Genomic DNA, 13887 nt, shown 5'->3' with positions numbered 1-13887 from the left:
TAGCCAGCTCTAGGAAGAGTCTTGGTGGTTCCAAACTACTTCCATTTAAGAATGATGGAGGCCACCGTGTTCTTGGGGACCTTCAATGCTGCAGAATTGTTTTGGTACCCTTCCCGAGATCTGTGCCCCGACACAATCCTGTCTCGGCGCTCAACGGACAATTCCTTCGACCTCATGGCTTGGTTTTTGCTCTGACACTCACTGTCAACTGTGGAAGCTTATATAGAAAGGTGTGTGCCTTTCCAAATCATGTCCAATCAATTGAATATACCACAGGTGGACTCCAATCGAGTTGTAGAAACATCTCAAGGATGATCAATGGAAACAGGATGCACCTGAACTCAATTTCGAGTCTCATAGCAAAGGGTCTGAATACTTATGTAAATAAGGTATCTGTTTTGCTAAGGATTTTTATTTATTTAATCAATTTTAGAATAAGGCTATAACTTAACAAAATGTGGAAAAAGTCAAGGGGTTTAAATACTTTCCGAAGGCACTGTATACGAACTACAAACGCAACACGCACACCATTTCAGAGATTTTGTTGAGTTACAGTTCATAGAAGGAAATCAGTCAATTGAAATAAATTCATTAGGCCCAAATCTATGTATTTCACATGACTGGGCAGGGGCACAGCCATTGGTGGGCATAGGCCCACCCACTTGGGAGCCAGGCCCAGCTAATCAGAATGAGTTTTTTCACACAAAATGGCTTTATTACAGACAGAAATACACCATCGTAGACAAATTAACATGAAATTCTCTGGAAACATCTCTGGTGGACATTCCTGCAGTCAGCATGCCAATTGCATGCTCCCTCAAAACTTGAGACATCTGTGGCATTGTGTTGCATGACAAAAATAGAGTGGCCTTTAATTGTCCCCAGTACAATGTGCACCTGTGTAATGATCATGCGGTTTAATCAGCTTCTTGATTTGCCACACCGGTCAGGTGGATGGATTATCTAGCAAAGGAGAAATGCTCACTAACAGGGATGTAAACAAATGTTTGCACAAAATGAAAAATAAGCTTTTGTGCATTTGGAACATTTCTGGGATCTTTTATTTCAGCTCATGAAACATGGGACCAGCACTTTACATGTTGCATTTATATTTTAGTTCAGTGTATAACCGATGGCCTTTTGAGGAAACCTAACTCCATATTATTGACAGACTCAGAAAGTTTAACCATTTCTGACAGTTAAAAAGACCACATGACAAGTCTGTCCTGAGGTAAACTAATGAGTCACAGCTCCCTCAGATAGACTTGTCCATCAGCGTGTTAGAGAACAGCGATGACATTCAGAGTGAGCCAGAGATCTTAAGGCCGGTGCCTGGCATTCCTCCATTACATGACACTCAGCAACTCCTTATATACAGACTTCTCGTATGGATCCAGGCAATTAGCCAGACCACCTGGTCAGAGGTTAGTCCTGGGGTCTGTACTGAGGTCTCTTTTGTTCACATCTCAAGAGACGTTGCCAACAACTTTTTATTTGACACGGGGGAAATTAGCCTGTTTGATTTGGGTTTGGTGTGGTGGTGATTAGTGCACTCAACAATTATCCAAGTTGACTACTGGAGTCACAGCCAAAAATCATATGATAACCAAACTTAGCTACCATACCCCGTACTGCACAACCTAAGCATATGCTGGGAATAGATGAAGGAGGTCAACCCTTCCATCTAGTTTCTCATCTCTATGTTTGGGGCGGCAGGTAGCCTAGTGGTTAGAGCATTGGGCCAGTAACTGAAAAGGTTGCTAGATCAAATCCCCGAGCTGACATGGTAAAAATCTGTTGTTCTGCCCCTGAACAGGCAGTTAACCCACTGTTCCCCTGTAGACTGTCATTGTAAATAAGAATTTGCTCTTAACTGACTTGCCTAGTTAAATTGAAAAAATAATCACATCCAGTAATTCTCCAATCTGCTAACAGTGGTCTGGTAATCATCATTTAAATGAGGTGTGAAGACTGCCTACCTGGCTGGCTACTAATGCACATGCTGGGTAGGTAGTGGTACAGCACACAAAGCGCAGTCTGAACTGACTGCAGGTGTTCTGGGCTGTAAGAGTGTCATTGACTGTAGAGTAGCTGACTGAGGAATAGAGGTAGTAAGACTATAGAGTAGCAGACTATAGAGTAGCAGACTAGAGGCTCAGTCTGTCCTGATACAACAGCTGTGATAATGGCAGGCTGAGTCAGACAGACGGACAACTGTCTGTCGTGTCCTGACTCCTGGCTGAGCAATGAGCTAAATCCTAGTCAGTGTGCCAGCTCACAGTATGCCAGTAATGATACAAATGTTTGCAATGTGGCTCAGTTGGTAGAGCATTGCGCTTGCAAAGCCAGGGTTGTGAGTTCGATTCCCACAGGGGACCAGTACAAAAAATGTGTGCTAACTACTTACTGTAAGTTGCTCTGGATAAGAGCATCTGGTAAAATGACCAAAATGTTTTCATAATATACAGTATTATTGTTAGCTGGACTAATTTGTATATAAAGGCGCATACCTTCAAATCTAAATAAAACAAATAACACTTGATGTAAATAATGATACTAGAACTTCAACAGGTCAACAGTGACGTGTTGTGGGTAATGTTGTGGGTAATGTGATTGCTTCCATTAAATCTAAGTCAACCCTCTCACAGAACACATTACATTAGTGCATGTCTGTGCCAAAGGTAAATTGTCAAGTTGGGCCTTTTATAACAGAGGAGTTAAGAACAGCCTAAGGTATGTAGATGATCATATAGAATGGTCTCTTTATCCTTTAGCTGCTTGGGAGGAACCATGCTCCGAATAATGTTGTCCTCATGCCCCTCTTTTTTAGGGGGTAAACTTCCTACGCTTACAGAACACAAAAGAGGCAGATATCCTGGGAGTGACAACAGGGGGACTTCACCCAAAAGGTCATGTCCACCCAACGCTCCTTTGACCTTACAGCTATGTTGATGGGAACAGGTATGGAGAACACGACTTGCCAAGTGGCACACTGCAAATAGATCAAACACGTTCTGCGTTAGAGCATTCAACAGCAATGGAACGCTAAATGCACAAGTTATAGCCTACATCCAACCCCCTCCTAAATTATATTTTTTACAACCAGACATAACATAGAGAGGAATAAATCCTCTACCAAAACAACAATACGTCTGCTACATAAATGCCATTACTCACCTAGAAACTTTGTTTTGAACGAATAAACCCATAGTTTTTTGTTTTTTGTCAATTTTCATATCTCACTGAGAGTGCATAACATTCTGCCAGTCTGTGTTGCATGTGTACAGTATGATCCTGATGGGTGGGTGGTTGTGGTGAGGGCTGTGGTGCAGCAGGATTAGTAGAAGGCCTTGGCTGGAGGCCCTGCAGTCAGAGTTAATGAGTCAGATTAGTCCTCATTGTGTGTTCCCAGGGATTAGCACACTGAAGCCTCCTCATGTCAACCGGGGGGGGAGAATTGAAGGAGATGGGCACATTGAGACGGAGGACAAGAGACCTCACAATCAATTGTGTGTGTGTCTCAGTCTGACTGTTTGCGTAAACAGCGCTCCAGCTAGCTACACTGATGTACGTAAGCAGAGGGAGCACTAAAGCAAATGGAGCATTTGAAACTCTCAGGGGTTCCAGGAGCTGGAGGAGCGGCACTAGTCTTCCACACAGGAGAGCTAGTAAGGGAGAGTGTGTACACAAGTTTCACTACGCAGGACTGGCTCTGACAGATTGTGGTGACCCCCGTTCTCAAGAGAACCTGCAAACAGACACTTTCACTTCCTGTTGTAACTGCCTGTATATCTTCACCGTCTGTACTATCTTTACCACCAATGGAAAGATGTTGAATTCAACATGGCGCTGCATACAGCATGTTCCTCATCGTGTCTTCTTCACCCATACTGTAGGTTCCATGACACAGTTGAATATATTTCTTCCTCCGATCCAGTGGAATCAACAGCTAAACTGTTTAATATATTTATTCCCCTTTAAAAATCGGGCCCCTAAAAGTTAAGGATTTTAGGAAAGTTAATAATTGCTGACAAATCAGAATATTTGCCTGCAATATGGTCCGGCACACAAACAAACAGGGTCAGACAGACAGCCATACAGGACAAACACCCCACGATGTAGGAAAAACAACTCAGGCAAAACAATGATTAGAGATTCAACACAAAACTCTCAATGAGGATGGAGAACCAGCCAGTGTAGACTTGTTCCTCAGTGTAGTACTGAGGCCTGCTCTGCTCCATCCCAACTATTCAAACTGTAAAATCTATCAAAGTACCAGCCTTTCCATCACTACCGTAGAGCAGTAGACATCACATTATGGAGAGAACACAATAGATAATTACATCAATGGAAAACATTAAAACACTTCTCACTGTTTAGACTGATCTGACTGCTCTACTACGAGGACACTAAACACTGACTCACTTATCCATGAGCAGCAGGCCCCTGCTGTGTCTGTCTGGACGTATTTAGTGCTGGCACTGGCAGGTGCATACATTTCTCCACTGAGTCAAAATGACAATGGGTTAGTGATGTAATCAGCCAAATGACACACATAGCATATACAAAGCCCAATGTATGCACTGGTGACATCTATATGCAGATGGTTCTTCTTTGTTAGAGCAGACGAAGCCGTTTGACATGAGACATTGAAATGGCATCAATACCTTGGGCTTAGTAGTCTACAAGCAGTTTTATATTATATACAATTCACCACACAAGGGAAATTATCCAGACTGAGGATGGTTCTGTTGGGATTGTGCCAATGCCCCATTCTGACCCAAGTTGAAGGCACTACAGTCTGCAGTGGCAAGCTGTTACACCCAGCTGTGCGGCAAAGGATGAGACAAGATATTGCCGTCTTATTTGTCACGTTAACTGTAACTTGCATAAGCCTGTTTAAATCCACCTTCATGCATAGCCATGATTGTTTTTTCCCAATTGAATTACATGGAAAAAAGATAACATGTCAGCGCTGCTTATTGTTTACCGAATTTAATTAGTTCCTGGGCACCGTTCGCCGATGCAAACGATGCATTCCGAATCAGAACTATCCGACCAAAGCCTTGCCAAACAGGCACGTCGGTCGTATGGTGGGATAGTGTTCTACTGTTAGTCTGAGATACATACTTGGTCTAGAAACTTGGGTTAGGAAATGCCCTACTTACACCCCCAGTAAATGGAATATTTTTTAAGCTAGGCTCTTTTCCAGAAAAATAAACCTTGCTCAATCTCATGATTACACTGCTTGGTAGCCTACTAACAGGGAGAACCTCAGATGTTATTTTTCATTCTTCCAACAATTTAAACATCTTATGAGTCAAATACAGTAATACTCTCAGATTTGGGGGCCATATGGGCAAATCAATGCACACCACTCACTGTATTTCTAATTGTAACATAATATGGTATTATTATGTGACGAAACACACTGGAGGCTTTCAGATTCCCTGTTTTTGTAGGGAATAAGGGGAAGATCCATCCTGCTTATCTCCCATGGGCAGGCCACTGAGAAACAAAGGAAACCTGATGAGTTGAAAGGGTAAATACTAGGGGGAAAACCCTTGAAAACCCATTCTTAAAAGAGATACTGCTGCATATGTATAAAAACAGCCTTTATTATTTCCTAATTAATGGGATCGTTTTTAGATGGACATGTAGTCAGACACTACAGATCTGGTCCCCTATATTTTGATAAATATGCCTATAATAATTATGGCTACCATTTGGCAAATCAAAAATTGATTTTAGGTTGAATAGACTATTAGATGTGTACTTGAGCAAATATGTTTTATAATGCGCTACAATACAAAAGGTAGGTCCCCAATTAAAAAGAGGACAAGGGAAAGTTGATTCAACCGTCTTCAAAAGGGATGCGTTTTTACAAGTCTCTGCTCTTCAGACCAGGGCTGCCCAATTCCGGTCCTGGAGGGCCGAAACACTTATGTTTTTTTGTTTCTACCTGGTAGTTCATTGCACTCACCTGGTGTCTCAGGTCTGAATGAGTCCCTGATTATGAGGATGAAAACTAGAATGTTTAGGACCATTAGGGCCAGAATTGGGCAGCCCTGCACTAGAACGACTGGTTGCCTCCCACAATGTACTACCTCTCTACTTAGTACTTACGTAAAGTAAAGGTGAGTCTGCGATATGTGGGATTTGTAGGCCACATTAAAACCAACATTGTAACACGGATAGACAACATACACAAATATAATTTGAAATGCGCCACCTAAATGTATGCTAGGAAAATGTGACAACTTTTTTACACTGGGGTAGTCTACCACAAAGAGAGCATTCCTCTCACTAAGAAAACCCAAATTAAGAATGCGTCTTACCTGTTTGTAGGAAAACGTATACCGGTAGTCTCTAAATATAGAATGAACGTATTCTAGAGACGACTTCTTCTCTTGTCCACTCTGCAAGTTAAGTTGTAATTCCACTGCGAGCGAAATGTGCTCTGGGTCCCCGTGCGCATACTGCGCGCGCTCGAGGGCTTGCTTTTGAATGCGGAAAAGATGTTCAAGTAGCTGCGGTGTACTCGCACCCACATGAAGAGCGAACAGAAGATAGTTATAGCGGTTTTGCCCCAGCCATTCCCCTCTCATGGATCAACTGATTGCTAGGCGCTTATGAATTGCACAATTATGTAACAACTGGGGGAATATCAATCAAATGCGTCTCGCAGTGTGAAATAGAGCTCATCATGGTAGTGAGGGACATCTACTGCCAGTCTACATAGCAACATTGCACTTGTCTTCAGTGCTGCGTGAACACTTTTCCATTAAATAAAAAAATATATACTTAAACCACTTACTAGATAAAGCAAGCAACACCTGTCAGGGAAGACACATGTGCTGTGTTTATACATGCAGCCCAGTTTATTTTTTCCACTCATTGGTCTTTTGAAAAATCACCAACATATTTTTCAATGACGATTAGATTAGTGCACAAACTATCAGAATTGCGCTGCCTGTATAAACGCAGCCCATGTGTCACCCCAGATTGGTGTTGCTTGCATGATTGTCTTTACATCTATTGGTTTAAGTAAAAATTTTGCACATTTTCCTATTAATGGAGGTATTACTTACCTTCTGTTACCTCTTCCTTCCGGTTAGGGGTGCAGGAATAAAGCACCAGGGAGCATCACTATACCTTAGGACATTCACCAGGAGTTTCAATTATTGTACTGTGGGTTTTATTGCATGTATTTGAATAGCTGTAGAAACTACAATTTGGATGAGTCGATACAGTTGACGTACTTGCAGTGAGAAGATATGATTACAGATTGTGATGGCACAGTTAAGTCATTGTGTTCCCTGACGTGTTTCCTAAGTGTCAAATCAAATTCACAGATTAGCAGATATTTACTGCATTTAGGTCCAAACTGTACTTTCCCAGGCCAATATTTAACCATCTAAAAATGACCAAATATGTTGTCTAACATATTTGCTAAAATAGTAATTGTAGCTAAAATTAGACATTCCTGTGTGTATAAATGTAATTACTGCCAGTGGATCATCTCTGTTTCCCAACCCTGGTCCTCAAGTACCCCCAACAGTACACATTTTTATTGTAACCCTGGACAAGCACACCTGATTCAACTAATCATCAGGGAGGTAGCCTAGTGGTTAGAGCTTTGGGCCAGTAACCAAAAGGTTGGTGGATTGAATCCCCAGGCTGACAATGTAAACATCTGCCATTCTGCCCCTGAGCAAGGCAGTTAACTCACTGTTCCCCGGGTGCCGAAGACATGGATGTCAATTATGGCAGCCCCCCGCACCTCTCTGATTCAGAAGGGTTGGGTTAAATGCATTAGACACATTTCAGTTGAATGCATTGTTGTACAACTGACTAGGTATCCCCCATTCCCATCAAGCCCTCAATGAGTTGTCAAGGGCAACAACAAACCTGTGTACTGTTGGGGATCCTCAAGGACCGAGGTTGGGAAACAGTGATTATCTAGTGCGCAGACAGTGCATTCGGAAATTACTTTTTCCACATTTTCTTAAGTAAACTTATTCTAAAATGGATGTTTAAAAAATTACACACAATACCCCATAATATCAAAGCAAAAAAAGGTTTAGAACTTTTTGCAAATTTATAAAAAATAAAACAAATACCTTATTTACATAACTATTCAGACCCTTTGCTATGAGACTTGAAATTGAGCTCAGGTGCATCCTGTTTCCATTGATCACCCTTCATGTTTCTACAACTTGGGAGTCCACCTGAGATAAATTCTATTATTGGAAAGGCACACACCTGTCTATATAACGTTTGACAGTGCAAGTCAGAGCAAAAACCAAGCCATGAGGTCGAAGGAATTGTCCGTAGAGCTCCGAGACAGGATTGTGTCAAGGCACAGATCTGGGGAAGGTTACCAAAACATTTTTGCAGCATTGAAGGTCCCCAAGAACACAGTGGTCTCCATCATTCTTATATGGAATTAGTCTCTTCCAAGAGCTGGCCGTCCAGCCAAACGGAACAATCGGGGGAGAAGGGCCTTGGTCAGGGAGGTGACCAAGAACCCAATGGTCACTCTGACAGAGCTCCAGAGTTCCTCTGTGGAGATGGTTGTCCTTGTGGGAGGTTCTCCCATCTCTGCAGCACTCCACCAAATCAGGCCTTTATGGTAGTGGCCAGACGGAAGCCACTCAGTAAAAGGCACATGACAGCCCGCTTGGAGTTTGCCAAAAGGCACCTAAAGGACTCTGACCATGCAAAACAAGATTCTCTGATCTGATGAAACCAAGATTGAACTCTTTGGCCTGAATACCAAGCGTCACGTCTGGAGGAAACCTGGCACCATCCCTACGGGGAAGCATGGTGGTGGCAGCATCATGTTGTGGGGATGTTGTTCAGCGGCAGGGACTGGGATACTACTCAGAATCGAGGGAAAGATGAACAGAGCAAAGAACAGAGATCCTTGATGAAAATCTGCTCCAGAACGCTCAGGACCTCAGACTGGGGGAAGGTTCCTTCCAACAGGACAATGTCCCTAAGCACACAGCCAAAACAACGTAAAAGTGGCTTCGGGACAAGTCCTAATGTCCTTGAGTAGCCCAGCCAGAGCCCAGACTTGAACCCGATCAAAGAGCTCTGCACAGACCTGAAAATAGCTGTGCAGAGACGCTCCCCATCCAACTTGACAGAGCTTGAGAGGATCTGCAGAGAATATGGGAGAAACTACCCAAATACAGGTGTTCTGAGCTTGTAGCGTCATGCAGACTCGAGGCTGTAAATCGCTGCCAAAGGTGCTTCAACAAAGTACTGAGTAAAGGGTCTGAATGCTTATGTATGCAATTTCAGTTTTTGCTTTGTCATTATGGGGTATTGTGTGTAGATTGAGGAGGGGAGAACAATTTAATTAATTTTAGAATCAGGCTGTAATGTAACAATGTGGATAAAGTCAAGGGGTCTGAATACATTGACTATGACGCTGAAGAAAAGGTCTAAATGCAGTATGCAGGTGCCAGCTGTGAAGAGTCGAGTAATGCCACCATCTAGAGGTTAGTTGTGAAACTGCAATCAGATGTTGACATACCATACATTTCAGCGAGGGGTTGTTGACACATTACCAAAGAGGTGTTTGTTTGCATTATATTCTGACCAAAAACTCAGCTCCCTTTTAAAGTAGACCAGCCACATATTAAAACAAAATGCCACTTACGACTCAAAATGGTTTCCAAAGTAGCTTGGTCACTCATCACTGGGGGGGAAAATGGGGGGAAACAGCAACATTGGTATTGTACCTGACCAATTATACTTCCCCAATATCCCACTTGTCCCATCCAAATATAAGATACAAGAATATGGTCTCTAGTGTTAATACGTATAACATGTATAGTACTATATATTTATATCATTAATAAAAAAATACATGAACAAATACAAATTTTCATAATGGGTAAATTACCAAAGGGAAAAGATTACCTCCCACACCTATGGATCTTTGTTATATATCAAGTGGAGAATTTTTTTTAAATCATTATGTCCTCTAACTGTAATTCTATGAGTCTGGGAGAACCTCTAAAAACCGTCGCTGATGTTGTATAGAGCTGTGTGTATGAATGAGTGATTTGTCCCCAGCCAGCCAGTAATCTATAGGGCTGTGTGTGTGCGCATTACCTGACTAAGGCATACTACTAACACTGTTAGTACATCCCAAATGGCACCCTATTCCCTATTTAGTGAAAGTGGTGCACTATATAGGGAAGGGGGTACAATTTGGAAAGAAGCCTGTCAACACATTGAGAGAGCAGCCAAGTAGAAAAAGAATGCTGATGATTTATGTTGGCAATGAAACCCAAATCTGCCACTACTCAGATTAGCAGGCAAATGTGCACATCTACATTTGAATCAGTATTATCCTGTAAAAAGTCAAACAATTTTTGTGATGTTTTCTCAAGATTTCCGCATGTTTGTCTTTTTTTGTACAAATCTTTGTATAATCTGACTACACAACCAAAAAATAACCGCCCATAAAAATAAAAATAAATCATCATCATCTCCACTTACAGATTGCATTTTGGGTTTAGTCTTTCAATCTGTGTACTTTCTTTCTTTAATATAACATTTTGTAAATTTTTGTTATTTGTGTATTTTATTCTTTAAAAAAAACGTTTCTTGCTGTAGTTCGTTCGCCAGCCAAGTTCCAGGTATTGCTCGTCAATCTACATTACTTTCCAGACACTTATTCCTCCAAAACACCAGATGGCGCTATGGTAAAAGGCAAGATTTGTAGGTACTGGATGTGGTGTGTAGCTCCACTGTAGAACATGTTTATGTCAAGTAAGAAAATGAGCATTTCTTTCAAGAACTAAGCCCCAGCATTTCCTATTTCTTTTTTTTGGGTTATTTTTCAGCTATAAAAAGATGAGTGTCACTTGAGAGAAGGAAGATCCTTAATACTACTACTCAGTCAGTATGGGGTCTGGGCAGCAGAAGTGGGACAGTCAGGCTGCCAGTCTGTTGCAGAGCAGACCAAGACAGCTCTATCTGCAGAGGTCCTGGGCCTCTGAGTGCTGCTGAGGTTTCCTTTTCTTGCTGTTGCCCTGGTAGTGTGGCTTGCTGCTTGGGTGGCTCTTGATGTTGGATGAGGACGAGTTCTGCTGGACATGGTGGGTGTTTTTACTGGACGAGCGGAACAACCTGGCCTGGGAAACAAGACACACACACACACACACACACACACACACCCTAGTTAGATCAGTAAACAGATCACTGGTAGGCCTATATGTGCCATTGAAATGTAACATCTAAATGGCTATCTATGTACCGACAGTGTGTTGTAACGCTCTGGTCATAAAAGTTCAAGGCATTTGTAGGTACAGTAGAGTTTTTCAGTGGTTGACTTAGGCTTCGTCAAGCTGACCCTACCTTGCCCCCCTTGTTGTCAGTAGGAGTGCTGGTGGTGTGCCTCTGTGTTCTGTGATTGGTCACGCCACCTGAGGATTCTCTGTGGGCGCTGGAGCCCCGCCCAGGCAGTTGCTTCACTGTCTTACAGGGCGTCCCGTCAGAATCCTGGGGACAACCCATCACAACTCAGTAAATCAGGTCAGCAACCAATGGGTGCATCACATTAAATGTAGTGTTAAGAGTTGATTTCCTCAGGTATTGTGGTTTTAGTGTGCACACATGGTGTGTTTGAGTGAAACAAAACTCACAACGTCGCTGGAACTAGATACCGTGGAGGATGAGGATGACGCTAATGAGGAGGAGTTGGAGGAGGTCTTGCTGCGAGATGCAGTCACCTCCTCCGTCAGGTTGTTGTTGCACTCGTCCAGCTGCTGAGGCTTCACCAACAGTGTGACATCATTTCCTACGGCAACAACAGTGGTAAGACTGTGTTTTAGATCGACTAAATAGCAGTCGGACTTCACTGATCTACAAATCACCTTGGATCCCAAACTACTTATAACGTAATTACCGTAAATTCCAGACTATAAGCCGCAACTTTTTTCCCACGCTTTGAACCTTGCGGCTTAAACAATGACGCGGCTAATATATGGATTTTTCCCGCTTTCAAATTTTTTTCTCTCCAAAAAAAACACATTCTGTGACGTGCTCAGTTTTTTGGCGGCATAAAGCTTTCATTAGACCAATGAAATTGACGAACGGGTTAAGGTCAAACAATGATGAGAGCCACAATGAAAACGATCCAATATCGGATGAAGCAATTCTGAGGCTATTCAACTCCGACACCGAAGGAGATGACTTCAGTGGTTTCAGTGCACAGGAGGAGGAAGATGGTGACCAATGACTTTCTTGGTAGGCTACTGTTTACTGCAAATTTTTTATTTTTTGTTACAAGCCGTGCTTCGTTAAAGCCTATTTATTTTTGTTACAAGCCGTGTTTCGTTAAAGCCTATTTATTTTTGTTACAAGCCGTGTTTCGTTAAAGCCTATTTATTTTTGTTACAAGCCGTGCTTCGTTAAAGCCTATTTATTTTTGTTACAAGCCGTGTTTCGTTAAAGCCTATTTATTTTTGTTACAAGCCGTGTTTCGTTAAAGCCTATTTATTTTTGTTACAAGCCGTGTTTCGTTAAAGCCTATTTATTTTTGTTACAAGCCGTGTTTCGTTAAAGCCTGTGTAAAGTTCAATTGTTTCAATATACCGGTAGGCACCTGCGGCTTATAGACATGTGCGGCTTATTAATGTTCAAAATAATAATTTTTAAATAATTCAGTGGGTGCGGCTTATATTCAGGTGCGCTCAATAGTCCGGAAATTACGGTAAGATGACCAATTTTGCACCTTGTCTTACTGAAACTGATCCCCTCAAACACACTGACTATCACCTCGTTAGATCTGAGACAGTGTCAAGACTTACAGTAGTACTGTGAAAACATACCATTCCGTGCAGGTTCATTCTGAGACTGTGGTCCCCAGTGCTTGGTGATCCAGTCCCTGTACTCAGCCACTTCCTGGGTCACCCGAATTATTCTGCCGAGTATACTGGAGGAAAGAAAATAGGACATCAGATTAGAATAACTTGTTTGCAGTAGTTCAAATAGGGTATTTAGTAAATAACTTAAGATTTTTTTAAGATAGCAGCCAAAGAATGTGAGAGCTGTCGTTGGTTAAAACGAGCCCTAGCTCACCATCTCCTTACCTCTCAGACTCGTTGTTGGGGTAGTACTTGGCGATGGGCGATACGGCGTGGTTGAGCACTACGTAGGCATAGTCAAAGGCCTGCTTCACCTGCAACACACCGTATGAGCTGCGGCCAACGTCATTATCTGCAGGAGGCAAGAGGCATGGTTAGATCATCTCTATTTGGGAAGAGTGACAGATTTCAGACATTGTCTGATATTGAGCTGATTTTTAAGCCTTTGCTATGGGCACCTGGGACCTCTAGCCGTCTTATTCATGGCCGTTAAAGTGTGTGATAGATTCTTAGGTTCAGTGTTATCAGTAGTTGACTGATGTTACGGATCTTGAGCGTCACAGTGCTAAAATGAGGTATCACCTGTGCAAGTGCACCCATGCTGAATGGAAGGCCTTGTTACCTGGTGCTAGGGGGTCCTCAATGAAGAGCATGGAGGGCCTGTAGAGGTCAGTGCTCTTCTGAACCTCGTCTTTGGCCACATAGCTGCCGCCATCTTTGATCCGGATACCCGTCTTCAGGTAGTTGAAGTGGCGCCCATAGAGCTCAAAGAACTCTATAAGGAGAACGCCCACGTTGGCATTGGGGCTGCACGCATCTTCTCTGTAGTGAAGCTGAAATACAAGGGCAGAGGATAAGAGGTCAACTGCATAGAGGAACAAGCCAAATCATCTTAGTTTACTGAATGAGAAAGACTTAAAATGTGTCAAAAGTCTTAAACAGTAAATTAGTAATGTTAGATGCGATCTATCCTGCACTGTGTGTGGGGGCTACT

At 42.5% G+C, this 13887-nt stretch overlaps 2 protein-coding genes across 4 annotated transcripts in view; both read right to left on the bottom strand.

The window, feature by feature from the left end:
* LOC106587576 (adenylate cyclase type 2) overlaps nucleotides 1-6605 on the bottom strand; it is an 86141-nt gene extending 79536 nt beyond the window's left edge. The window contains exon 1 of one of the 3 annotated variants that reach the window (XM_014176096.3): nucleotides 6339-6605. The gene's annotated coding sequence lies outside the window, so the exon portion shown is untranslated. The remainder of the gene's footprint in view (nucleotides 1-6338) is intronic. The other 2 variants (XM_082969597.1, XM_014176099.3) reach the window with 2 other exon arrangements.
* Nucleotides 6606-7181: 576 nt separating this feature from the next.
* The window catches only part of tent4b (terminal nucleotidyltransferase 4B), a 31432-nt gene continuing 24726 nt past the window's right edge, over nucleotides 7182-13887 (bottom strand). The window contains exons 7-12 of the mRNA XM_014176094.3: nucleotides 13516-13726; nucleotides 13119-13245; nucleotides 12858-12961; nucleotides 11670-11824; nucleotides 11383-11526; nucleotides 7182-11159 (exon numbers count right to left, since the gene is read on the bottom strand). Coding sequence (XP_014031569.1) covers nucleotides 10998-11159; nucleotides 11383-11526; nucleotides 11670-11824; nucleotides 12858-12961; nucleotides 13119-13245; nucleotides 13516-13726 — 903 coding nt within the window. The 3' untranslated portion in view covers nucleotides 7182-10997. The remainder of the gene's footprint in view (nucleotides 11160-11382; nucleotides 11527-11669; nucleotides 11825-12857; nucleotides 12962-13118; nucleotides 13246-13515; nucleotides 13727-13887) is intronic.

Source organism: Salmo salar, chromosome 26 (genome assembly GCF_965601325.2).
Source record: "Salmo salar chromosome 26, fSalSal1, whole genome shotgun sequence".
Taxonomy (NCBI): Eukaryota; Metazoa; Chordata; class Actinopteri; order Salmoniformes; family Salmonidae; genus Salmo; species Salmo salar.
Note: the sequence above shows the minus strand (reverse complement) of the source record. Positions and strands in the feature narration are given on the sequence as shown.